This window comes from Desmodus rotundus, chromosome 4, assembly GCF_022682495.2.
Source record: "Desmodus rotundus isolate HL8 chromosome 4, HLdesRot8A.1, whole genome shotgun sequence".
NCBI classification, from domain to species: domain Eukaryota; kingdom Metazoa; phylum Chordata; class Mammalia; order Chiroptera; family Phyllostomidae; genus Desmodus; species Desmodus rotundus.
Window position 1 is genome coordinate 9,014,965 of NC_071390.1, and position 26,845 is coordinate 9,041,809.

Sequence of the window (26,845 nt, forward strand, 5' to 3'; positions counted from 1 at the left end):
GGCCAACATTCCTTCCTATTCTATGTCTTAATTCTTCGCCCTCTGCACTCTTTCCCCATTCTGGCCACACTTCCACCATAAGCATTTTTATGGACTGAATGTTTGTGTGCCAATAAAATCCATATGTTGAAACCCTAACCCCCAGTGTGGCTGCGTTTGGAGATGGGGACCCTAAGGAATTAAGGTTACTTAAGGTCATAAGGGTGGGGCCCCGAGAGGGTTAGTCTCCTAGAAGAAGAGACCTGGCATAGAAGATAGCTCGCTTTCTCTCTCTCACTCTCTCGCTTGCTCTCTTTCTCCCTCCACCTTTTTTTCTCTCTTTACAACACACGCACACACACACACATATTAATACAAAAAAAAAGAGAGAGAGAGATCATGTGAACACACAGCAAGATGGCTGCTGCCTTACAAGCCAAAGAACAGGAGTCAGAAGGAAACCCACTTTGCCCGCATCTTGGACTTCCCAACCTTCACCTTCAGTACTATGAGAAATAATTATCTGTTGTTTAAGTCACCCAATCTGTGCCCGAGTTAATAAAGCAATTAAGAGGCCCAATGCCACAGCTACAAGGGTGCTTTCACACACATCATTTCTTTAACTCTTTAGGTTTTGGATTCAGGGAAAACTCCCTTGAAAAGGCAGACACGATTGGCCAAGATAGTTTCTTACAGATTCTTAGTAGCTCAGCTCTGCTTCTATTCTAGAATCAGAGAATGCGAGCCTGTTAAAGGACCTCAGCCACCCAAGCTTGTCGATGCGGGTTTCACTATGATTCTGGGCTTCTAGAAAACTACCCCATAAGCCTGGCACATCTTCTGGAAGACACTGAGGGTAGGGCAGTAGATAGTCAAGTAATAAGCTTGAAGACCTGCTTATACTAAATCGTGATATGTTATTGAGTGCCAGACTAACATTTTATACATTTTCAGAATGTTTCAGAGAGGCTTATTGATAATGTTAACAATAATAAATAGCTAAGACAAATTACTGTGGGCCAGGTAATAAATAGGTTAAGGACTTTAAGTGTATTTTCTTATATAAACATTACAACACTAGAGACCAGGAAACATTCTTAGTCTTCTTATCATTATTAGAGAACACTATTTCAGAAAAAGGAAGCCCTTTTAAAAGAGCCCCACTCCCATCGCGATCACATTATGGTTTATTTCCTTCATAGCGCTTTTCTTTTTTTTTCTTGGCTGTTTTTTCCTTGCTTATTTTCTGCGCTCCCCAGGGCCTAAAACAGTGGCTGCCATGGAACAGGAGTTCGTTCAAGAAGCTCTCGGCCAAGGTCACACAGCTGGCTGGTGAGGCAGCTTGGACGGTAATCAGATGGTAAGCTCCATGAGAGCAGGAGACGGACCGTTTCCTCCTAAACAGAGCCTGGAAGGAAGCCTGCTTAAAAAATATTTGAAGAAAGCAAAAAAAGGAAGAGAGGGATGAAAAGGATGAATGAATGGAAACATTCCCAGAAAGAGCTTAACGTCTGCAGCGATTCTCTCCTTTGTGGATCAAACTCAGGTCAAAGTCTAAGCCAGCACCGGGCTATTGGAGGAGATGAAGAAACAACAAAGTCTGGAGAAACTACCAGAAGAAAGAGGGAAAACCATGGGAGAAAAGAAGTAGAAAGAAAACAACCACGCTCAGTTCAGCCCCTTTCACTGCCGCGTGGAGTGCGGCCGGTTGCCACGGCAACCACCAGGCCAGAACGGCCCAGCCCATTGGCCGAGATGTCAGAGCCAATGAGAAAGCGCGATGTTGGCGGGGTCTTAAGATGGCTGCCGGGCGGCTGGCCCCTGACGGGTGAGTAGGGTTGGTTGCCGGGCTGGCTCCCGGGCTTCTCGGACTCCGGCGGGAGCGGTGGGGGAGGGCCGGATGCGGAGACTGAGGGAGCCAGTGTGGGCGGCCTTACAGACTTCAGCCCGAGGCGCCCCTACCCGGGTCTACGGCGGGGCTGGCCTCCCGATTTGCTCGGAAGGGGTGTTGCAGCGCCTTGTCCTGCCTGTTGGGTGGGACGGGGTTCTCCGTCGCTCCCCGGCCCAAGTGAGCGGGGCTAGGAGGCTTTCGGTTGGGAAACAGGCTCCTGTTGACAGTGGCTGGGTCCCGGGAAAGAGCCGCCGTTACTGGGTGTGTCCGCAGGCTAGATTTGCTGTACCGGAACCTGGGGCACCTTAGTGCTGTGCCCGGGACGGGAATCCCGTTTGGGGACCGGAGTGTGACGCTGCCCCCGGAGCGCCTGCAGAGTTCCGGGTTGCGCGGCCAAGCAGGAAAAGGTGTACCTTTCCAGAGCCACCCTCTTGCAGTCTTGAGACTCGTAAGTATTTTCACAGCGCCGTCGGACTTAAAAAAAATGAGCCCCGAAATGTTAAAGGTTAACTGTAAATCTTCCTGGGGTCTGAGGAAGTGTGTTCCCCCGCTGAACTAAACAGACACTCTCTTTAATTAAAACATAGGCATACGTGCGAAATCCTGCTGAATACATGTATACAATACAATAGTTTGGGTGATCTGGATTGGTAACTTAAATCCTAAGGCAGGCCTGCGATACACTTGTACTTTCTACCTTTTTGGGAAGAGGGAATACGTTTATTTCATGAAAGAAAATAGGATGTTTACATTAGTGATGATGCATGTTTAAAAGTATTTTAGTTAAGTAATTGCAAGTCACAGGAACCTCTTCAGATTGGAGGGTGGTGGCATATGATTATTATACCAGTAAGGTTAAATTCTTACCAGACAAGGTTCAGGTTCCTGGGATTATTTCTAATTGAATACAGAATATGGGAAATAAGCTTCATTCAGGGAAAGTGGAATTGAAATTTTGGAATATTAGAGACAGGAGACGTTTACTCATAGACTGCTCAGATTATATCTTTTGTGTTTGGTGATAAGCAGCTGCTGGTTGCCCAAAATGTGACAGTCTTACTTGCATGTGACTTTGATAAGTGCAATTTAGTGTAGTATCTTACATAGCTTTCTGCACTTCAACAGTGAGAATTTTTTTTTCTTAAATTTTAGCAAGTCCAGGATTACAGGCTAGAGTCTTTCTTCAGATCCACTGTCAAATCTTTGTCTCCAAGAGTATATTACTCCTTAAAGTGCCCTCTGAAAGTATATAATTTGAAACCATAGAGTTCCATTTTTGTAAAAGGTAGCAATTCCTAGTGGAAGGTTGGTTGGGAGACTAATGGTGCATCAGTGCCTGTCACATCGTTTGTGTACTATGTATAGAAATGACTGGCTTTGTTTCCTTTTTCTGGTTCTATTTCTTCTGCCACGACTGGGGTTTTCTTGCCTTTCTCCAGAGCATCTTTCAGGTGTCCTGTGTGAAGTGCATAGTCTAATTGAACACTGTTAATCTTGGCTTGGCAGCTGGGTTGAGGAGAGAACCTTATGTGCTAGGGGACTGGGGTTAATCACGGCTGCATCTGACTGGGGCAGAGAGGAGAGTTGCCGCAGAGGATGCGGTGACTGAGTGCTTGGGCACATACATTGCTAAGATCCATAAAGAAGCATCGTAAAGCTGCAGGACATCTCCGAGGTCGTCTAACCAGACCTTCATTTTACCGCTTAAGAACGGAGACCCAGACACAGTGCAGTGGCTTACCTGCAGTTACGTTGCTCAGGACTTGACACCTGTCTTCACCTCGCAAAACCTGGCTTTTTCTGCTGTATTGGCCGTTCCCAGTCCTTTCACAGCCTGAAACCCCTTTTATTATAATTCGATATCTCCATGGGTGCCATATTTTGAACATTGTATCTATGAAAGTATATTAGTTCATTTAAAAACAATCTGGTCTATAGCTACCAATCAGAGCCTCTGATCAACGAATATGTGGTGAATAATGCTTCCTTGAATTTATCTCCTCATCTAAAGGTGGATGATGTTGTTTAAGGGAAAAAAATATGTTGGTCTTTTTGACTACTGAAGGATAACTTAGAGACCTCCATTACCGTTGTTATTAAACTTGGTAAAAACCTTAGATTAGGAATTGCTGGACTGTGTCATGTTCTTCTCGATGCGTTGCAATCGGCCCAAGTGAATAGTGACTGTGGTCAGTTTTCAGGGTAGAAGAAAAAAAGGGTAGAAGAAAACCCAGCCATTCAGCCTGGAGTGATAGATACGTAGATATTTTCAGTTCATAGCAAAGCGCGTCAGTGCAGGCCTGAAGATGTGCTCTGTGTGGTACACACATACGTTTTAGAAGAATAATTGTGTAATGGAAAAGAACTTAAGAAGTAGAGAGTGTATGAAATGAAGCGGGTGAGATTGAAAACCATAGAGTAAAAGGGCTTCTGCACCATTTACATCATTTTGGGGGCAATGCGATTAAATTAAAAATTATTTGAGTTGCAGGCTAAAAACTGAAAGGTTATATATTAATAATACAGGGACTGTGGTATAGACCTGGCTAGAATCTACACTAAAACACTTAAGTTTCTAGTCTGGTGTACCATGTCTCTTGGGAATGAGTCAGTAATTTTCAACTGTAAAGGGTATTATGGAGTGATCTGCTTTATAGTAAAGGAACATACTCTGTCTGAAAGGTGTGGTGTGAGAGATGCTCCAAAGAATCAGAGTAGCCGAAACAGCAGTAACATGAGGCCTAACACAGTACAATTGGAAATGTAGGAAGGATATGTACATGCTTTGAATAGACAGTGTTTCGGAACAGAAGCCCAGAGCATGTCACGAAGCAGCCACTCCCCGCTGGCTGATTCCCGGTGAGCGGCGTCTGTTGTGGGTAGCTCCACTTCGCGGCTCCTCCGTGAGTTCTCTGTGTTCATCGGGCCACTCGTACATAGGTGTTCTTGTTTTTTTAACAGTTGCAGGAGAATGGCACATTCAAGGGTTTGAGGAATTGAGTTCTAAAACATACCATTTTTGAATTTTGCCTTACTTGATGGGTTTGGGTATAGAGTCCAGTTTTTAAAAGTTATTTTGATTTTTTTTCCTTTGGGCACACACAAGAAATCATTCCAGCCAATACCACAGTGAGGGCAGTCCTTAATGCTACATCAGTAAGAGCTAAAAACATGATTTTGAGAAAGTCCAAAAAGCGGTCAAAAGCAGATAGCTGCTTGAGGGCTGATGAGGAGAGGCACATTCTCTCCAGGGCTGCCGAGAGCACGTTCGGGTGCCCACAGCACAGACTGCCCTGTGGAGGCGTGAAGTTGTGGCCCCTTGGAAGAACGCCTGACTGAGAGGCACGTGTCTTTCGTGGGCAGCCACGCTGCAGGCTGGGCCAAGTGGCACTTGGCTGCTGACGGACAGAAGCTTAGGGTGGGTGTAGATTGTCAGCTCCATGAGGTTAGGCACTCTTGCCTGTTTTGTACACTGCTGTCCCCATGTTTTGAAGAGTGCCTGGCACACAATGGGCGTGCAGAAGGTGCTGTGGACAGGGCAAAGAAACAGTGGTTTCAAGCATAGAAGTATCCCGATTATGCTAAGAAAGCCAAATTTGAAATTGGTTACTATACTTACATCTTGAAATGGATAAGGAGCCTAAAGGTATGTTATATGCCAGTGTCAAAGTTAGGTTGGAGCTTACCACTGCTCCCCTCCTCCTGCTTTTCAGAACAGTAGAAATATTTTTATTAATAGCATAACATCTGTTTTTTAATATCATCATATTTTACATGATATCCTTTGTGCCAGTAGAGTATCTCAAGATGACCTCCATTCCGACTTTTAAAATCCTCAGGCCTGGTTTAGGGATGTGTCCAAATTTCATGGGGCCTGGAGCCTATATAATTTGGGTCTCCTCTTTTTTTAAAAAGGAATACATATTCTAAATAGAAAATTAGGTATAGTGCTTTGTACAAATGAGCCTTGAAGCTTAAGCTTCATTATCGTCATGGTAATTTGCTTTTGGCTTTATTGCTGTATTCAGAAAACCAGACACCAACATTTTTTTAACAGAAACTTCACGTGAGCCTGTGGAATTCAGGGAGAAATTGTTTTCATCAGTGATTAAGTGAACACACTTCAAATGTTAGAAACTTCAAAACTACCTTATGAGTGTTGCCACCCATGATTGAAATGATCAAAATGTAGTACTTAGCCATGGAAATAATAATAGCAAAAAGAACTTAGCATTGAACCCAGTCTCTAGAACCTCCTAAACATTGCACTGAGTGGTTTCGTGGCTTGTCTCACGTAACCCTCCGAATACCTCAGTGTGCAGTGTAATCACCGCTGTGTTCCAGATGTAAAAACTGAGGCGCTAAAAAAGGATTTCCACGTGCCACTAGTATATGGTAGACAGGGTTACAGTTGGAGCAGTTAGCTGTCAGAGCCCTTGCCCTTGAAAAGCCCAGAGAATATTTTGGTGAGGGTGTTTCAGAGAGCTAACAGCTGATGAATCTGGACCAAAGTGGCAGAAAGTTAGATCTGATTCTTTGGACCTGCAAGGTGGTTCTGAAAGTTATCAGGAATCCATTATTCGGAGTTAGGGAAAAGCGCATGAAGTCTTTGTCTCAGAGATAATAATGGTGGTGGTCTTGTTCCTAGGTTAATCACAATGGGGGGAAGAAAACTCGGCAGAAAAGGATTTCCACCCTTCCATTTTATTCCTTCAGGGTGATAGAGAGTCCTGAGCAGTACAACTGATGTCTCAATTTTAGGCGTCTCTTAAACAAACTGGTTTGCTCAGTACGTGTGCTGAAGTAGACTGTGCTGTGGAGATTAATGGTGGAAATGTACTTGGTCATCACAATTTGAGCAAACTGATTGCAACTCCCAATTTTTAAAAATAATTTTTATTAAACCTAACAATAGCTAGTGGTTCGCTCTACCAATGGGCAGTATAGTTAATGCGAAATATTATTCTGAACTTTAATGTTAGTTTCCCAAATATAATACTGTTATTCAAAAAAGCTGCATGTGTTTGTTAAAATGTTAGGATTATGCTCCATTTAATATTACTTTAGCAAACAGTGAAAAATTTTAAACTAGGATATCCTTCATACCATCATACTTGTCTCAAACTCCTTGTACAGCTTAACATTTTTTCTTTGAGTAATTGTTTCCCTGCGCCTTAGTAAGTCCCCTGAATGCTTACACATTCAAATACAGGTGAAACAGTCAATTTTGTTTTCTTCTCTAGTTGTTACGGCTTGAAATACAGTATTACCATTCTTAAATTACTTTCAGTGTATATTGTTAGGCTCTTAACATTCTTGAGCAGGGGATGCTTTTACTACATTTTTTTAAGGCAAAATTATGCATATAATAGAGAATCAAGGTCCTACTTTCTTCAGGTCATTCATTTATAGGTGTGTCTTGTAACAACTTGCTACACTACTTTACACTTTTTAATTATATAGGCAAAGAGTTTAATTATTTTAATATGGAGGGCATAGCCCATGATAGATTTTTAAAAAGTTTAGATGGACTGTTCCCAAACTGTAGGTATAATTATTAGGCTCCTGGGGTGTTATTTAGTGGTTTTACAATTCTTGTAAAGAGGGCTAAGTTCATCCTTTTCCCCTTAGAAGAAAAGATGTGGAGTGGGCTGCTTCCTCCTGGCCTAAATGCAAGTGACGTTGAGTTGAGTTCTGAAGATGAAGACGCTTCAGAGAACTCTGGACTTAACTTACAGGAAGATGAAGAAGATGGGGCCGTTACAGAAACAGAGGTCTCAGATTTCCCTACAGGTGGACCAAAAGCTGACGCAGAGGCAAATGTAAATGCGTACGAAGAGTGTCCTTCTGGAGTTCCTGTACATGTGTGGAATGTAGGTTTTCTCGGCTGTGTCTCTCTGCTGCGGTCAGAATGTGTCCATGGTCGGGAGGCCATAGGCAGGAAGGGCGGGCTCAGAACTCTTCCATTACTCTGTGGGTCTGTGGTCAGTCCGCTGGCCACTCAGACCCTTCCTTTCCTTTTTGTTTGTATTTCATAAAGAGAGGAAGAAAACACTAGCAGGTTAGCTACTTTGCCTAACAACGATACAGGAGGAATTTCTATTTTAATTTTATCTTTTTGTCATCTGTGAGTCATTGAATTTTACTCTTAGATTATCGGATTGACTTATTTAGAAATAAAGTATGATGAAAATTCAGGTTGTGAAAGAGTCTTGGGGAATAGAATATCTTAAGCGCTTAAGTTTATATGTTTATAAATATTAAAATTTAATTTTTATTAACATTTGTTATTTTTCTGAATGTATGCTTTGCCTCAAGATATATTTGCTTTTTTTTTTGTACTTTTAAACAGAAATTTCAAGAATTGCATAAAAAACACTCTGAACAGAAAATTTCAACTTCAAGGTTCAGAAGGAAAAAGAGAAAACGCTCCAGAAAAGGTGTTTTGTTTTAATTCAGGCTAATTGTCAATAATGCTAATGTTAAACTGTAATTGAGCTCATTAATTTTTAATGAATGTAATTTTGAAATAACAACAAATACTTAGCTGTTAACACTGTGAATTCTTTTCAGGTAAATTGAAGAATGAAGAAGAGTCTCATAGGTAAGTGAAATTAAAAATATTAGTCTATTCTAGACAGTATTTATGGAATTTGTACAAATAGTTCCATTACTAACCTTTGAAACATAAGAACCTGTAATATAATTATACTAATCAATTAAAAAGAAGAGAAATAAAAATGAGTGCATTTAGTGCAGAATGTATGGTCTGCCTTCTTACAGTGGACAGTCCTCAAGTGAAGCGCAGTGGAAGGAGCTTACTCAGTATTTTGGAGTCAATGACAGGTTCGAACCTCCTGTGAAAAAGAAAAAAGTTGAGAAGGTAAGGTCTTTTTGATTGCATCTTATATTCCCCAGTAGGAAATGTTTGTAATTAGCCTTACCTAGCATATTTCTCATTAATGCATTCAGCGAAAATGTTAAGGTGCCTGCTGTGTGCAAACAAGATGCTAGGCAAACAAGTAGAAATACAGTCATAAATAATTTAAAGGGAAGAAAAGCTGTGAAGGAAGACATGCACAGGGTGCTGTGAAGAAATTCAAGTGGAGGCCCCCCTTTAGCCTGTTGTGGTCAGGGAGGACCTTCCTCAGGAGATGCCGCTTCATGGAGCACTGAAGGGCAGGAAGGAACTGTCTCAATAAGGAATGCTTACCAGATCCTAGGCAAAGATCCTAGGGTAGAAAGTCGTCATGGGACCTTTGAGTAACTGGAAGACGGTCCAGCTGGCTGGCATGCAGTCAGTGAGGAGGGGTGGCCCAATAGAAGGTTGGAGAGGCAGGCAGGGACCGAACTGTGTAGGACCTTAAGGGGGACAGAACGGAGTGGAGTTTCAGTCACAGTGCCGTTGAGAGTCATTCAGGGTTTTAAGTTAAAGGAGTGACATGATCTAAATTCCGTTTAAAAGGATTGCTATTATGTAGAGAATGAACTGGGGGGCAGCAAAAGAAGGTGAGGAAAGACCAGGTAAGAGGCTCTTCCAGGCTTGAGGTTCTGGTGGCTTGAACAAGAATGCTGAACAGGATGGAGAAGAGTGGGAGGATTCCAGGTTTACGGTAGAAGTAGAATGGACGGCACTTGCCTCTGCATTGTTTGTGAGGTGGTGGGGAGGGTTTGGGACGTGAGGAGGGAAAGAGCCATTCCAGGTTTGACCTCCCGCAATGGTGTGAGTAGTGATGCTAGTTACGAAGGTGAGAAAGCTGGGCAGGGGAGAAGATTCAGAGTGGGCCTCTCCATAGTTCTCCAGAGTTTGGGGCGGGGTGCCATCCGCAGCAGGTGTAGAATAGACTGTTGGTAAAATAGGCAGGAGCTCGGAGGAGGGTCTGAGCTTGAGAAACGCATCTGGTAGTTGACAGTCAGTAGGTGGTGTTGATGCTGAGTAGAAGCTTGAATCGGTGAGTAAGTCACACATTCGTGTACAGGAGCCATGACGGGCTCCAGCAGCGTGAAAACACCGCGCAGCGGTGAGGCCAGAGGCACAGGGGCCTCCCGCCTGGTTGAGCTGCAGGCGTGCTGTGCCTTGCCTGTGCAGGTGGATGCCTCCGCTCTGGGCCGTTGCCGGAGACTACTTTGTGTGCAGAGAGAGCATTACCATTTTCTGATTGGTCACTGTTTCTTGTGAAAAACCTCTGATTTTCAAACCATTGTGTGGTGGTGTTGCATCATTGAGGGCTTGCGCATTAAGGAACTAACACAACAGAATTTTACCTGTGAACTTGTGATTCCAACTTTGTCAAGTGTCCTTATCATTTAGTTCTAGAACACTGAAGAGTTGGAACCAGGCTCATCTTCTGCCACAACCAATTACTGGTATTGAGCAACCTTTTTATACAAAAAGGTTGTTCAAGCAGGCGCAGAATTTTCATACAAAGAAAAATTACAGGCGGAGTTGAAAATAAAACTAGTTGAAACTAAAACTAGTTTCAATTCTGCCAGTCTGTTACACCATGCTCCCAGTGCAGAAGGGGCTGGGAAGCATTTTAAACTGCAATTGCCATGCAGTCGGCCCTTGTGATTCTGGTGGGCTGGCGAGGGGGGTGCTCTGGACTGTACCAGACCTGTTCTAAAGCATCAAGAAGGAGGGGCTTGCCAACAGAAGTGGTCCATGGGCCATCTGCTCCCTGTTTTACGTCCCAGCCTCTGACTTAGCCCCAGTTCCAGGTTAATTGTTGGTTCTCATGGGACATTTTTGTAAAAGCTTTATTTGTGAATTAGGACGTCTTTGATCTTCAATTATTTACAGTATTTGTTATGTTTTCTCAACTATATTGACTTCAGAATGTCTAAATTATTTCTTAGTGAAGTCAAAGCCATGAAATTAAAATTTTAACCATTGTAAAAAGTAGAAATTTTGAGAGTATATTTTGCAATCTGCCTGTGTCAGAATTTTATTATTATATATGAAATTGTACCTTCCTGATACTGGCTGGGTATGGCTCTTGGTCACTGTCTAAAATTTGTAATCTGTATGGGGTACCTTGAATAAGGGATACTAAGATTCCTTGTGCAAAATCTTTTAGACTACTCAGTTTGAGGAACTAGTGTTCTGTCTTATGTTATATATTAGATGTATTCTAGAAAAAAATTATAAGTCAAACTTCATTTTAAAAATGAGATTTCTGTTTAAGGGAAGACTGCTATAAATATTTTTGTAATCACCGATTGGTCTGTTTTATGTTTGGATTTTCTTAACAGTAGACATTACTCTGTATGAATGACATTAAGAAAGTTATGGCAATCTTCTAAACAAGTAAACTGATTTCGGCCGGTTTTATATCTGCCCAGGATTTGCCAAGCGTATTCTAGGAATAAATGCAAGCCTAAAAAGAAAGGAAGGATTTAGTGAAGCCAAATTACTCACGTTCTCTTGGTAGCTCAGCATAATCACGTGCCAGCAGGTTCACACTCGTTCTTTGGTTTGGGGTCACTGTTTTGCATGCACCCCTTTTGCTGTAAGTCCAGCACAGTAAGTAGACATTAAAGAATGTCCATGGTGGAGGCACCAAGATGGAAGCTCTGAATGAGTGTAAGTCCAGCGGATGGCAGTTACTGCCCAGGAAATCTAGGGAGGCTCAGGCCCAAAACTAGCGTAGATTTCTACTTCGTTATTTCTCTGGAGCAGAGGCCGCTCTGTCACCCTGTCTCAGAGAGCCTTTTCACTCTGTATTCCCCTGACCCTCAAGAATGGTAAAGCAAAGCAAACTTTTTGTGTGTGTGTGTGAACTTCTTACTCTTATGTCTGTACTGCATCGTTTTTTCTTCTTTTCCTGGACCACTGCCAAACTAAAAGTGACTGAGTCAAGGTTGTGCATTTACAACACTTCTTTCACCTGTTTCCTCGACAGTGCAGAGAGGCTTATATTTTTAAATGTAATCTTCCTAATATCCAAAACTTTAAAAAGTGTACTTTGTATTAAGTACAACCATAATTGTGTTTCTGGCAGCAGTTTACTAATAATTCTGTAATTGTTATTTTGAATCTATGTGGGAATTTCTTTAGAGTAAATTTCACTCATTAATTGCATTTTAAACATCTCAAGTATTGTTTAGTTGAATCGGTTTGATTAGTTAGCAGTCATTAGTGAGATAGTGTTCTGTCTACTTGATACTTTTTGGCATGAAAAACCAGGGGTACTTTTAATTTTTAGAGTAGTTGCTTGGATGATTTTTTTTTAGTTGTTTGTGAGAGGAAATTGCTCTTGTTTGTATAGTGTAACTTTTTTCGAATTTACTCTTTTTAGTAGAATGCTTTTTCCAACCAGAATCTTACAAGGAACTCCAGTTACAGATCAGATAGAACCCTGGGTGCCTTGAGTGGACAGGCAGGAGGGCGGGGTTGTGGTAGCGGGTGTGGGCTGGGTGTGGGCTGGGTGGGCAGCTGTCGTGGTTGCCTGATGCTCCCCTGGTGTCAGTTACAAAGTGTTCTCTCTCCGCCCCTGATGCTCCCCTGGTGTCAGTTACAAAGTGTTCTCTCTCCGCCCCGTGCGGGCCCTGTGGCGTGAGCGGGTGGGGCCAGTATTAGTCTCAGATGTGGATGAGGAAACTGAAGCCCGACATGACTTGTCTAAGAAAACAAGCAGAGCAGGTAAGAAATGAAATGAGGCTTTAACCCAAGTCATTGGGTCCCAAATACAGATTTTTCTGAAGTAAAGCCCAACTTAGTTTTTATTTACCCAGCTCAAATAATTTAAGTGGATAGGATCCATATGTAAAGGTAACAGCACTAGTTCTTAGCCCCTTCCTTTCTTTATGGAGAGATTACCGAATTTTTCCCTCGATATTTACGTCTGGTCATAGCACAGTACACTTGATGGGTGATTCACTTGCCCTAAGCTTTAAAAATGGAATATATTACATATTCAAATAAATAAATATTCATTAGCAAAATTCCTGTGGCACTAAACTGTGGTATAGTTTGACTTCAAGAGCTTTAATCACGTGTTGAAAGGTACTCTGCTTGTGCACCCGTGGGGGGTGGGTCCTGGCTGTTAAGCCCATGGATTTCTCAGATGTCTGCAGTACGGCCTTCGGCAACTGCCGCTCAACTTGCGCGTACGTAGAGGTTACTTTTTGCCTTGTGGGAAGCTGTTAGATGCTGGCTGTGGGTGATTTTTCTCCTGTGGCCAAGCCGCCATCCCTAAGTCTGTCTGTATTGAGATATATCTTAAGCTGAATTCTGATTCCTGCCAAAAGGCCTCTTAAAATCACACCAAGGCCCTGCAGAGTATGGGGAGCCTTCTGTGCCGCCTGCTGCTCCTGGGGTATGAAAGACATCCTAGGTAATTCTCATAAAGCTTACTTAAGTCCAACTTAAAACTTTTAAAAAGCCTTAACACTCAAATCTTAGTTCATGGGACTACTTGCTGACTCAAGGTTGGATTCTTGAGTCTTGTGCTTGGGGTCTGAGCCCTGGAAGAACTGTGATGAGGTCTGTAGCCATGTAGAGCTAAGCCTTCTCTTTGTTTTAGTGGCGTCCTCACATGTAGATATGATATGAACACCTTACTTACTGAATGACTGCCGTGTTTTAAAACCTTCGATAGGTATTTTGCATATATTTTCATTGACCCTTACTGTAACTGTGCGAAGACCCTGGCATCATTCTCATTTCACAGGTGAGATAATTATAACCTACAGAGGTTTAGGAACTCACCCAGGTTGCTTGGTTCCTAAGTAGAGGAGCTGGAATATGAGCCCAGGTCCGGCCTCACCAGCTATGCTCTTTGTAAACGGCTGGTAACTTGTGGTGTTAAAGTGATGGGAATGTCTTACCGAAGGATGGCTTTGTACTAGTGTGAACATTTGGAATGTTAGTATCTTCTTAAAGAAGCAGAAAGATTGGGTGTGCACATAAAACCAGACATTTTTCAGGGCCAAAAGTAACTACTGTATTTACTTAAGTAAGTTGCCAAAAAAGAAAAAGGAGGGGGGAAAAGAAACAGTTATAGCTAGTGAAACTTAGTAGAAATTTAAAAAAAAACACTTTCAAAAGAACTAAAAGTAAAGTCAAACATACAAGTGGAATTCTAGGATTTTATTTCTGGGAGAGAATTTTGGTCATCCAAAGCCAGTACTCTCGTTTTTTTAAGGAAACTGACACTTCAGAACTAAGTACCGTGTGTGCCCAGAGCCGTGACCACACTTTCTGACTTCGAGTCGGTGGTTTTTCTGCCGTACTACGCCCCCTCCCTCAGAGGCTGCTGTGAGTGGTTGGGGAATGGAAGGTGGTTGATGGTGAAGAGATACATTTGTAATTTTAGATGATTTATTTTTAAATGAAAATAATACTTATAAGCTCAGCGGTTCATACTAGTTTCTAGAAGAGAGGAACATTCCTCTTTTCCCTTTTGGGACTTCAACTTGTAAGCTGTGGCTATATCCATGGTGGCCAGAGGGAAGCCAGCAAGTTGACGTAGTAAACAGACCACTGGTTCATTCATGGACGTTGGTGGAAAGAGTAGGGTGGGTTTCTTTTTGCTTCCTGACCTGTGACTATTCGAGGGTGTGGAGTACGGGAATACAGCGTCCAGGTGTTATGTAACCTCAGGAAGCCTCGGTACGCGGGGGAAAACCCCAAGCTGCCTGTGCAATGAGCAGGGAAGGCTCAGGAATGGATGCTGTCAGGGAGCAGGCCGCTGAGGGGAGGACTGGAGGAGATTAGGTCTGGGTTGACCTGACCCCTACGGAGTTGTGGTACGGGGAGAATTGAAGTTTGGTGTTGGTGTTTTGTTTTCCCATATCTGAGAGACATTTGTGGAGACACCTAATATTCTATTCAGGAAGGAGAGGCCATGGTTTTAGCGTTTCTTAAATGAAATACTTTATTTCTTTGCTGTGCTAAATTAAAATATTCCAGATGCAGGTACTGTGCTGTGCTGTGCTAAATTCTGGGAGCCCAAGGTGAAGAAGATATTCTCATGCCCTCAAGGAATGTATATTCTAGTAGTGGGAAGATTCATATGTAAATCAGTGCAATAAAATGTGCCTTTTTTTAACCATAGGGCACTATTAATCCTAATATTACTGTGTGGAATTCTCTTGAGAACTTGTGAAAGTAGTGGATATGTATAAATGTTTCCCATTTGAGTGGGGTTCTTCCAGTACTAATGCAACTGTGGGTCACCGCACAGTAACACATGCTGAGGGGCATTTCCAGTGGGAGAGAAACTGGGCTGGATGCTGAGACGCACCAAGCTGGTAACATGTGTGCTGCCCTTAGCGAGCCTGGAACCCAAGAGTGGAGACACACGCAGCTTGCTGTAGCAGATCAGATCAGCAGGTATGGAAGGGAGACTGGGAATGCAGTGACAGCACAGAGTGGGGAGCCGTTAGGTGCTGGGCAGGGTCAGGGGGGTATAAGGATGAGGGGACCTGCGTAGATGGAGAAGGTAACATTTGATATGAGACCTACAAGGATGACCAAGAGTTTTCAAGTGGGAGCACATGAGAGGCACAGGGAATGTTAAGAGAACGGTGAATGTGGCCAGAGATTAGGAAGTACAACATGGCCCATGCTGGGGCAGAGAAAACATTTTGGGGCCCTGTTGTGAAGGGACTTGGATGCTATTCAAAAGGAGTGAGGAAGTGATATTGTTTTAAGCTGGGTAATGACATGGTATCTGCTTTAGAAAGCTCGAAGGCCGATTTGGAGATGGTTATAATCTTTCAAACAAGAGATTATGAAGCCCCGTAGAAGCACAGGAGAAAGGAGAGATACTACAAAAAGATTGTGAAAATGAGAGCGCAGGGTTGGGGGCATGGAAGCTAGCTAACTGAGGATTTTATCAAGGGTGACTAAGTGGGTGGTCAGCTCTGAAGGAAGCAGGGCGGAGTTGAAGAGCTTGTTTTTAGACAATGAAAATGGAAGGTCCACATCTTCACTGTGAAGATAACTAGCAAGTAGCTGGAACTATAGATCTTGATACAGGTGAGAGGTCAGATGTTTTAAATTATATGGAGATACGAAGCAGCTTGTAAGAATTAATTGAAGCCCTAAGATTGAGTTACTGGGAAAATGAAGAGGAAGAAGAGGAGGCCACTCACAGAACCTCCAGGATTACTCTGATTAAGGGGCAACAGGAGGAGAGAAGGGGCTTCAGAGGATACTGAAGATAGATATTTGGGGATCTAGTTTTACAAATGAGGATGTAGTTAACATAAAAGGTGATCAAGTAGAAGGATGACGGATGGTGTCACCTGTGACTGGAGAGGTTGGGATTAGAAAGATGACGTGGGGGCAACTGATACCATGTTTTAGGAGAGAGGGAGGTAGTACTAACATAAGAAATCAGTTTGAGGAAAGGGGCTGAGCCCTCCCATCTAGCATGTGGTCCAGAATGGGGGAGGACGGGGTGGATGAGCTGTGTGTAGGGTGAGAGAAGGATGGAAAGAGAGAAGAGACCAGTTGAAGAGCAGGGTCCCAGATAGCCGGTAAGCAGGTGGGATTGTGACGAGCACAGGTGGTGGGGTGGGTCTCGCCACGGGAGATGTCTCTTTCGTGGAGGCAGTAAGAATGGAAGAACAGAATATATGGAGGTAAGGCCTTTTGAGATGGATAAGAGGAAGATTTTAGAAGAGACACACATTCTGGTGCTTTTCTCCCCTCCCCTCTCCTGTCTTGGACTCCTGTGAAGTAGGGGGTAGAGTTATAATCTGCTGAAAAGGAAGGAGGGAGGTAGGGTTTAGGGTATTTGGGAAAATGGAAGAGACATGTAATAGTTCTTAGAGGAATGTGGGAACTTTGAAAGTCAGAATTGAGAGCTTGACAAAACAGCTTTTAGTGAAACCAGTGAATTGAGTTACTTGATTTTCTCTGACATCGCTGAGACACCTAGATGTTAAAGTAGCAGGAAGAAATGGTTGGGAAATGCCGAAGTAAGAGAAGAAGGAGGAAATGGAGGCACTGCTTAGGTCGGTGGTTCACAGACTGTAGCGAGTTTACAATCAGCGGATTGTCGGGCTCCACCCCAAGTTTCTCATTCAGAGAATTTGCATCTCTGACAGGTTCCCCAGGTACTACTGTGTCGCTGGTCCAGACTCAGACTTTGAGAACTCCTGGCTTAGAGTTTAGTTAGAAAAGGATAGTCATGGGTCGCAGGCCAGAGAGGGAGAAGAAGAGAATCCAGGAAGGGACTGAAGGACTGAGAATAAATACGGGGGTGTCAGAGTATGGGGTTCCAAATGCAGACAGGGCAGGTTCACTGGCTGCGAGCACTTGGGACACGTAGAAGGACAGAAATTGGCGCCCAGAGTGTGAAGGTTTGGAAGTGGAGCGTTCTGGTGATGTCTGTCAGAGTGCCTGGTGCCAGTGACCTCAGACTGGCAGTCTTCCAAGAGAAGGCGCTCGTGCCTGAGTGCAGTTCAGTGTCCTGCGTCCTTCTGGAAGAGTCTTGTTCTCCTTTCTCGTTTCTCCTCCTCTAAAATAAGTTAGCTAAACAAAACTGCACAGTCATGTAATCGATTTGCGTTCTGGCACAAGCTCCATTCATGAACTGGGACTGTTTGCAGACCAAAACTGGTACCCAGGCCACGCTGGGAGTGGCACTGACCTAGGGTATAGACTACCAAGATGGGGTGGAGTTAGAGGTCCCTGAGGATGAAGGATGTTGGAAGGTGAGTCCAAGGTGTTGTTTGGGACCATCTGGAGAAGAGTTCTGCAGCTTTACAAGAAAAGGTAATTTCTGGAGACTGATGGGTGATCACAGGACCAGAATGGAAAAAGGACAGGGCCACGTGGCTTAGGGTGAGCGGCTCTGAGGGGCGTTTGAATGGAGGTCTCAAGCTGCCTTTGGGAACAAGGAAATTTATCATCCTGTTAGGTTCTTAAGTGGGTTGAGAGATTTTGAGAAGGAACAATCTTCATTTAACATGGACATCAGGGACACCCTCACTGGTCTTTGTGTCTGTAATCTTTTGGGGCAAATTATGTGTGGGCATTTTTAAAAATTTAGACAGTATAAACTTTATTCCATTTTTGCTACAACAAAAATAGTCGATCTAAGGCCATATTTATCATATTTATCTGTGACGGAGTGATAAATTGAAGCCTACAGATAATTGTTTGTGATTCAGAAACTAATAGCCCATTTAGACTATTGAAGTAATAGTACTTTTTAAAAAATTAATTTTTCAATTACAGTAGTTGTACAATTTTGTACTAGTGTCAGGTGTACAACATGGTGATTAGATATTTGTATTGGGTTGGCCAAAAAGTCCGCTTAGTTTTTTCTGTAAAAGACAGACATTTTTCCGATTTGATCACTATCAACTTCAGCTGGTCTGCCTGACCGTGGAGCATTGTCCAGCGAGAAACTTCATAAACCACTTTTGACATGTTTGATCATTCACAGCACCTTCTTTCTTTGTGTTTCAGTTGTGTTTTTACCTTACTTGAAATAATAAAGGATAGTGTGCTGAAAATGTTGTGTATTTTCTTCCATCTTCAATATTAAAATGGCTACACAACAATTCACCAATTTTGATACTGTTTTTAAAATGTACACTGTTATGACAGCTGTCACCGTACGATCAAACAAAATTGTTTTGAATTAAGTGAAAGACAGTTAAGTGCTACTAGAGCCAACTTCTGGGAAAAGCCAAATGAACATTTTGGTCAACCCCAAATATTTTACCAAGTAGTTACCCCGGTAAGTCTACTTCCCACCTGACTCCGTACCGAGGTATCCCTCTTACTGACCGCATTCTCTATGCTGTGCCTCCCATCTTCACGACCGTCTTCATAACTGGCGACTTGCATCTCTTCGCCCCCGTCCCCCAGCCACCCTCCCTCCCCTCCCGTGACCATCAGTTTGTTCTCTGTGTCCGTGAGTTTGTTTCTACTTAGTTTATGTGGGTGTTTTTGAAGTCTCACTTCAACAGAGGCTCCAGGGAAACAACATTTTACTCGATGGTGGGGGTAGTCAAGCAGCCCACCGGTGGAAGGCCCGTCTGCAGGACTTCCTGTGTGAGATGGAGGAGGAGACGCTACTTAAATGAAAATGTTAAAGGATACACTAGATAAGCCATTGTTAGGGTAAAATTTTCTTGTAAGAAGCATATATTAGACCGTTATTAAAAATTTATCTTTCTGTAGTAACTGCTTTCACAAGCTAAACCTCAATTATTTAAATCTAAGCATCTTTCTATAAATATATGATGAATCTTACCTGATTGGTAATTCCGTGAAAATTTTAATGACGATTTTCTGAAGTATCTTTAGTAAAGAAAAAAGTTTCCATTGGAAAATAAAATCATTCTCATATGTAACTTTCTTCCCATGTTTAATATTCGACTTAGTACCCATAGTCGAAGATAGGAGAGGTGGTGGAATGAAGGTGTCAAGCTACGGAGTGGGCAGTGGAGAGAAGAGGCAGAGGTTGGTTCTTGTGATGACTTACCGCTCCCAGACTGTGGCCTTGGCCAGTGAGCGAGCCCAGGCCTCTATTTCTCTCCTTTAAAACAGGATAGCAGTGTTATTAATAGAGTTGTTATAAGGGTTAAATGAGCTTTCCTACAGTGTCAGCCCAGGGTCTGTCCCACAATTTCTAACTATTATCATTTACATTACTGTTGTTAGTAAGAGCAAGTATAGGCCTTGGAGTCACAAAAGCCTGGACTTAACTTTGTTTTTCTTAGTCCGAGAAGTTATATGCCCTTGGATAAGCCATCGAGGTCTCTGATTGCCTTCTTGCCAGTGAATGGCTTGGTACCAGCTGCCGTGTAGTGTCACCACGGGAACCAGGTGGTCTGAGTGTGTAAGGTGTTTGGTGTGGTCGTGAGACATAGTCTTTGCTGGCAAATGCCTGTTTGCCTTTCCTTCCTGCTTTTAAGTTTTGGGTTTTCTTTCTTTCTAGTCGGGCCTTGAAAAGAGCATTGACCAGGCTGTGGAAGAGTGGAATATTGAAAAGGCTGAGGAACTCAGCAACCAGCTGGCTACCCGAGAGGTAAGTCAGACCGATGGCGCATTCTCCGTATTTCCGAACTTTCTAAAGTGCGCGTGCGTTCCTTTTGTGCTCCTAAGGAAGTTCAGGTATTTGATCTAAGATTTTTCCTTTCAGTCCGTTTTCTTCTCTCATGTTCTGCCATTTATTTAAAAACAGTTTTGTTTTTTGTTTCTAAATTAAGTTTAAAACGTACAGTGGAAATAATCCATGATTGATATTCCACCCTAGATTTTACATAATTCAGAGAGCTCTTTGTCCGTTATGATTAAAAGGCCGGCTTTCTCTCTCTATTTGCATCTTTAACTCAGTTTAACTCGCCCTCGGGGCGCAGTGGCTTTCTAACTCTTGCTCCCCAAAATGCTCTTCTACCTCATATTCTGCGTGTTTCCCTCAGCCCTAAAGAATGTTCAGACCTTCTTTTTTTTAACCTGTAGTTAAGAGAATAAAACCAATAGAAACATATGTTGAATATTCTTTTTCCAAGTACACAGACTTCTGGAAGATTCTGACTTGCCCCTTCGGGGGGGAATATTCCTCTCATTGGGGCTCACTGCTAGGCGTCACTAGGCAAGGTCAGACATAAAGGGCTCGTGCTGGCATGTGTTTGGTTGTGGTTGCTGCTGTTTGTAATTCTTTTTTGTTCTTTCTAGGACGAAAGTTCTACCATAGCTTTCACTTTTAGCATGTCTCTACCTTCTCCATTTTATTCTTAAGCTGTAACCACTCCACGGTGTTTCATTTCAGGGAAAACATCATCTGTATAAACCATTGGCTACATGTACTATTCTTTCTTACCTGAAGGTGAGCGTTGTTTTGAGACTAGTGGTAAAATTACTATTTCAGTAATTTCTCTGTGGAATTACTCTTTCGCTCGTACATCATCAGATGTCAAAAATGTACCCTGGATGACTGTTTGTGGTCGCTGGCCATAAGAGTCTTGTGGGGCTTACCTTTTTATGTAGGGAAGACCAGTCCGGAAGTGAGGTTTGGGGATTCGGGGCTACCTTTTTTCCTAACGCTTCAGTGATGCTCTGGGAGGAGACGGGGCCACCGGCGGCCTCCTGTTGAGCAGCGGTTGGGTGTTACCTCCACCTCGTCGGCCTCACCCTTGTTCACGGAGGAGCCTTCCTTTCCCTGCCCTTAGAGCTGCTTGTGAGAAAGGACAGGCATGTGCCTGAGGGGCCTCAGAGGTGTGTTTCCTTGGAGGGTATTTGGTTTCTGGTTGTGCGTTTTGTTTTGTCATACTGCTATTTTAGAAGTGGGAATTGTATAATACAGACTAGGTAGTTTCCATTTGAAGGGTTATTTTCTGTCACACTTTCTGACAAATGAGATTGCTATAGAAATACATGATATTTTCAGCATTTGTAAGGATAGCGAACATTTTTCTCAGGCGTTCTTTTTACTTCCATACAAAAGTAATGCTTTGTTCTAGTACAATAAATTAAATTTATTTAGTGTGGGGTTAAAGAATTCTGATTAAAAGAGAAACAATAATTTGGGTCCTATTCTTGTCTTTGTGTAACTGGAAGAACATCTGGAACGTGTTTGCTGTTCAGACACAGGCATTGGAAAGATACTGATGCCATGTTAATTAAGTGCCCGTGAAGAATAACTAAAGGAATCAAGATGGAGTTCCTGAATAAATAGTTTAGTTTGAGATTTAATTTTTCGTATTTATCCCTTCGGTGTCACACACCGCGGAGATGGGATTTTGAGAAGTAAGTAATGCGCGTTCGGGGCAGAAACCCTTTGTAAATTAAATGTATACATGCATGGTAGGTGTCTTTTTGGAATCAGGTATATAGGTTTTTAATCAGGAGCGTTTTCTTTTTTCAAGAAGCAGTGACTGGGACCAGCTGATAAAGCCTTTGCCCAGAGGCTCAGACCCCAGAGTTCTTACAGCCTTTTCTAACCATAATAAGGGAAACTAATTTTTGATGTTTAACATTTATAAGTCTCTGAAACCAATAGGGCAGAATCAGTATGGAGAAAAATGAAGCCAGGAGTAGAACCGTGTTTGAGGATGGGCCCTGAAAACAGTTCCTCAAGAATAAGCCAGAATAGGACTGTCAGGCTCCTACCATTGGGACGCAGCAATGCGTATTTTCCCGACTCTCTGTCCCTGAAATTGATGATGACATGAAGGATGTATATAGTCTGGTTTGGGGTGGCGGCGGCTCCAGTTCACGTGTTTGAAATCTGGATTGTGCTGTTACCTTTGTTATCTTTGATGTTACCCACGTAGTGTTGTGGTTGCTTTGAAACTCCCTCTGGTTGATTAAATACTTATTTGTTGTTAACGATCTTGGAGGAGAGAGAAAGTGAAAAATATGCTTGGGTTTGTGTCATATTGATGAAACTGCTAAACAAGTTGTTTTTTAAAAAATACTATTACTCTTACCCACAGACACTCACACACAAAAGTATTGGAGCGTATTTGTGGCTTATTCCCCTCAGGCCTGATTGGAGTACATTCCATTCATTGATAGTGATCTGTCTTCCTCTGGTACTTTTTGTAATTTGCAAAGTATTAATATTCACATCTGAGATACTGTAGTTATAATTTGCTGCCATCTTCACTAAGGCCAAAACCCTTCAATTTGAGCAGTGATAGAAAATATTTTTTATTTTAAAGCTTTTTGCCTGGGTTAATGAATGCAGGCCAAAGGCAGTGACTTCCGCTGCTAGTGCTGCTGGGCACGGTGTATTTTTTAGATCCTAGTTAAGGTCTCATAAGTATAAGTGATTTTTAAAAATCCCATGTTAATATTACCTTTTATAGATATAAAAAATACTACATTGGCAGTATGAATTAAACTAAGAATTTTAATTTTTATTAAATTTATTAATAGACAACACAAATGTTTAGATTCCAAAACATAGGTAAAGTCAATAATGTTGAAATAATAATAATTTGTTACTACTTAAATAACAAAGGTAGGAATGGTTTTTTTTAAAAAAAAAAAACTGTTTGAATTGATTGAGTTATATTCTTTCTTAGCTAAACTAAGTGCTGTCTAAATTTGGGCAGGTTATTAATTTGTAGCATAAACTCTGTAGAGCAGTTTCCTAGAAAATCCGAAGGTGTTCTCACTGGAGTGGGGTATGTATACATCTGAAGAGATAGTTTCTGCATTTTACATTAACATCTAAGAAGTGGTCCTTCCTCAGAAGTGCTCCGGGCGCCAGAGCACTTCCTCCAGCCTGCAGAATTTTCCCAGTGCCGTTTCTGTTGGATTTGTTTCTCTGAGGATTCTGGCTACAATTTACCCTTTTTATTTTGGTTGTTCATTTTACATCCACGTACATGCAGTACTGTTTTGATGGAGTAACGGCTTGAATTAGTCGCCTCCCCCTCTCACCCCACCCACCAAATCCTTCCCAAATAATACAATTTTGACAGGTTTAATTGTCAGAGTACCCAGAGCATGATCATATCTGGAGTCCAGAGTTGAAACATTTGTTTAAATTTTTGGAGTAGAGGTGCTGCCAGACTGGCTGAATTTAAAGTCACTTTCATCAGGGCTGCTGCAGAGCGCTCATACCGTGGGGAGACGTGTGTTTGCATCATACACGCAAGAAGCCGAACTGAACGACGTGTACAGTGAGGGAGATCTGGTGGCTCTACACCCTGCATTCTGTAATCCAGAGAGCAGAATTGTCTTCTTCCGTCTTCCTGAATACTCTCTTCGGGCTGAAATATCTTGACAACCACGTTTCCAAGGTGAAACAGTTCAGATGTGAAGCTGAATGCATATTCCTGTTAGCTATTGGAAGAATTTGTCAACAGAACCTGTGGCTTTGTGAAGGATGGCAGGTGCTTCTCATTTTCTTAATTGTTGTGATTTCTAGCCACTGAAGACTGTAAACAAAGTGAAAGTGCATTAAATATTACTCATTTTTATATATTAAAAATTTTAAATTTCTCCATTTAAACATTTCATTTTTGTAGAAATGAGATTGTTTTGTTAATCTGTACCAATAATGAAGAATATATTCTTTCATACAAAGTCATCTAATGCCTTCAAACTCGGGCCAAATATATTTTATGTCCTTCTTTGAAATTTTACTACTCTATCCTTTACTTTTTCTTTATTTTTTTTTCTCTTTCCAGTTAGTATTGTTTAGGACCATTTTCTTTGTGGTACATTTCACTGGTTGGGAATGAGAAAGAATGTAGGGTACTGCAGAGAGAAGAGCCTCACTCATTCGATAGGTTTCTGCTCGTCAGCAGCTCCATCAGCTCCCTGGGCCAGTTGGGCGCTCCCTGCTACCAGAGGGTGTGTGTCTGTTAAGGATCACCGAGAGCTGACTCACTTTCAGTGTAACTGGTCATTCCCTAGTGGCTTTTTGATTTGAACGCCCCACTGTGTATCCTTTTGTATCCTGCCATAGTCCAGTTATTTCATATAGGTGAACAGTTAGAACAGTGTACGGAAAATAAGCTATTCCCTTGCAGGTTAGGGACAGCTTCACTGAATTCCTTTACATCGGGGTTCAAGATAGGTTCATTCCCACAAAAAACTGTGCAGCCTTACAGCTGGAGCATTTTAACATGGAAAAGTGAGAGTGGCGCCGAGCGGTGGGTTTTTCTCGCAGGTGTTTAGGTGGGCTTGCTTAGATCTCATGGCGCTGAGGATGTTCTCTTTTAACCTTTGGGCTCTGAGTGGATGATCACCTAGAATGGTGTTCCTTGTGCTCTGTTCTAATTATGTTTATCTGTGCTTTTAACAAACCTTAAAAAAAGATTTCAGATGTTACAAGTCTAATTAAAGAGACAGACAAAGCGTAGTTTATACTGTAGATTTTTTCTGCAGTTCAATTAATCAGCATGTTTTCTCTTTTAATTAAAACCATTTTAGTAAATTAAAGCCCACAGCAAAACACATATATAATTTGTTTGTAATTAGCTCTTAATTGGTGGTAGTTGAAGCTTAGCACCCTCGGTTTCTTTCTTCATGATTGCCATTTTATTAGCAGCCAGTCATTAATTAATCTTTTTCTAATTAGCTTATAAAACTGTTGATGGCACATTATTGTAAATGTGATTTTAAGTTCAAAGCTTGTTAATAAGCTTTCTTACTTAGAAGAACAGAGATAAAGAAATTGCTGAAAACAGTACTACAGTTCTTTAAAAAAAACTGTCTTTCTTATGGGGACTGTGTAAAGCATCTAACAGCTTACGATTAATTTTTTAATGCTTCATTCTCCTTATGAATGGACTAAGTTGCTTAAATATAAATGTCTATATCTAGGAGTAATTTCAACAGTACTCCCTCCTTTGGAGTACTGTAATCTACTTATAATTTGAAGCCTTAATAGTCATCATTAAAACAGGTGTTATATAAACTATTGCACTATGAAATCGAAGTTGATTATATGAATCAAAGTATATCTTCTCACATCTTATGGGCCAAATACGTTTTTAAAGTAAATTGCGAGGTGAATTTCATACACACATACACACAGACATATAGACATACACACAATTCATGATATTTGTGTATAAACAGATTTTTATGATGTGTTTTAAAAATAGGATTTGTTGGCTTCTACTTTGAAATAAAAACCAGTTGGATTTAGCTGACATGAAGTTGTAGGTGTAAGTGATAGGTGTCGGCGCAGTTGTGCACACACATAGATCTGTGTAACACACAAACATGCAAACCTGTGCACACATGTTTTAAGATGACGGTGAAATTAGGCTGTTTTCTGTAATAGAGAGAAAACGATTTGATTTAAAGTCAGAGCTGAAATGACTGGGTATGACACGGCTTATGTGCTGTCATCAGAGCTCCAGCATCTCAGGTATGATGGGGAGAGGCGGTACCCATCCAGATGCAGACATCCCGAATTTACCAAAGTGCATACATACCGTATTCAGTTGTGGTTTGAGTGAAACACACTCGCTACACCATGCTCTTTATTGAAATTAACTACCAGTTTTGAAAAACTCTTTAACTGCATGGCGTTCTGAGCTGTTTATCAATATTAGTGTGAAGTTGTGAAAGTTATGTATAAAAAAGCGTTATCAGTCATTGGAAGTGGGTTTTTTTCCCTTACTTGCTTTTTGAACCTTGCATGTTATTTCAACTTTGGCTGTTTCTTTGCATGTTTTTAAGGCGGTGTTTTAGGATGCTACACTAGAAAGGGATAGCTGACAAGGAAAAAATTAAAAATTGGATAAAAAGTAAATGAATAATGTCATATTACCAAAAAGATGAGAGGCTAATTTGTGCCGACTTTTTGCTAATTTTGTTCAAGCCTCAAAATGAGGAGCTGTCACCCGGTCTGTGTAGCGCCGATGACAGTGCCAATGATCCATGAAATGAGCTGCCGCTGGCTTTGTTCTGATAAGAATGAGCAAATCTGCACAGGGTTCGGCTCCCAGAATCTCATTTTCATACTTGCATGCAGGCTAAAAGAAATAAGCTGTTTGCAGACTTGATTAATCAGACATTGGAGGGGTTTTTGTCTCTTTGATCTCTTTCGTCTCCTAGGTAACTTGCTTGACATTAATGTTGAGCTTGAGTAAAGACAATCAGGAATTGTCGACCAAACTGATATAAAAATTAAAGACCTTGACACTTTAAGTACTCCAGTAATGGTTCCGCTTTACTTCAGAAAACATCTGTTTTCATTTAATTAAAGAACAAAAGAGAATGGCATAAATATTTTTCATAGAAACCTATTATTCCATAAAAAGTTAAAGTATGATAATTGGTATTTTAAAATAAAGTGCCTTGAAAGTATTCAAAAGGGAGAAAACTTTATAAATCTGTTACGAGCTAGGAGTTTTCAGATGAGTAAAATATTTTATGAAATGGGTAAGAAGTTGACAGTTAGGTTAGATTAAGCTGTTTGAATCAGATGCTTCAAATGATTATCAGCAAACTTTACAATGGCAAGGTTTAGCAGGAAAAACTAACTTGATTTTGAAAGTTTGTCTTTTAAAAATCACTATGGTACAAGA

General features: G+C 41.7%; 1 protein-coding gene across 3 annotated transcripts in view; it reads left to right on the plus strand.

Moving 5' to 3' along the window:
• Window positions 1-1,711: 1,711 nt before the first annotated feature.
• FAM204A (family with sequence similarity 204 member A) overlaps window positions 1,712-26,845 on the plus strand; it is a 34,292-nt gene continuing 9,158 nt past the window's right edge. Inside the window, exons 1-7 of one of the 3 annotated variants that reach the window (XM_024555560.4) lie at window positions 1,734-1,807; window positions 2,144-2,318; window positions 7,502-7,743; window positions 8,223-8,310; window positions 8,444-8,474; window positions 8,654-8,753; window positions 19,780-19,869. In XM_024555560.4, the coding sequence (XP_024411328.2) occupies window positions 7,510-7,743; window positions 8,223-8,310; window positions 8,444-8,474; window positions 8,654-8,753; window positions 19,780-19,869 (543 nt within the window). In that variant the 5' untranslated portion in view covers window positions 1,734-1,807; window positions 2,144-2,318; window positions 7,502-7,509. Of the gene's footprint in view, window positions 1,808-1,843; window positions 2,319-7,501; window positions 7,744-8,222; window positions 8,311-8,443; window positions 8,475-8,653; window positions 8,754-19,779; window positions 19,870-26,845 lie in introns of those variants that run through there. The other 2 variants (XM_024555559.4, XM_053922619.2) reach the window with 2 other exon arrangements.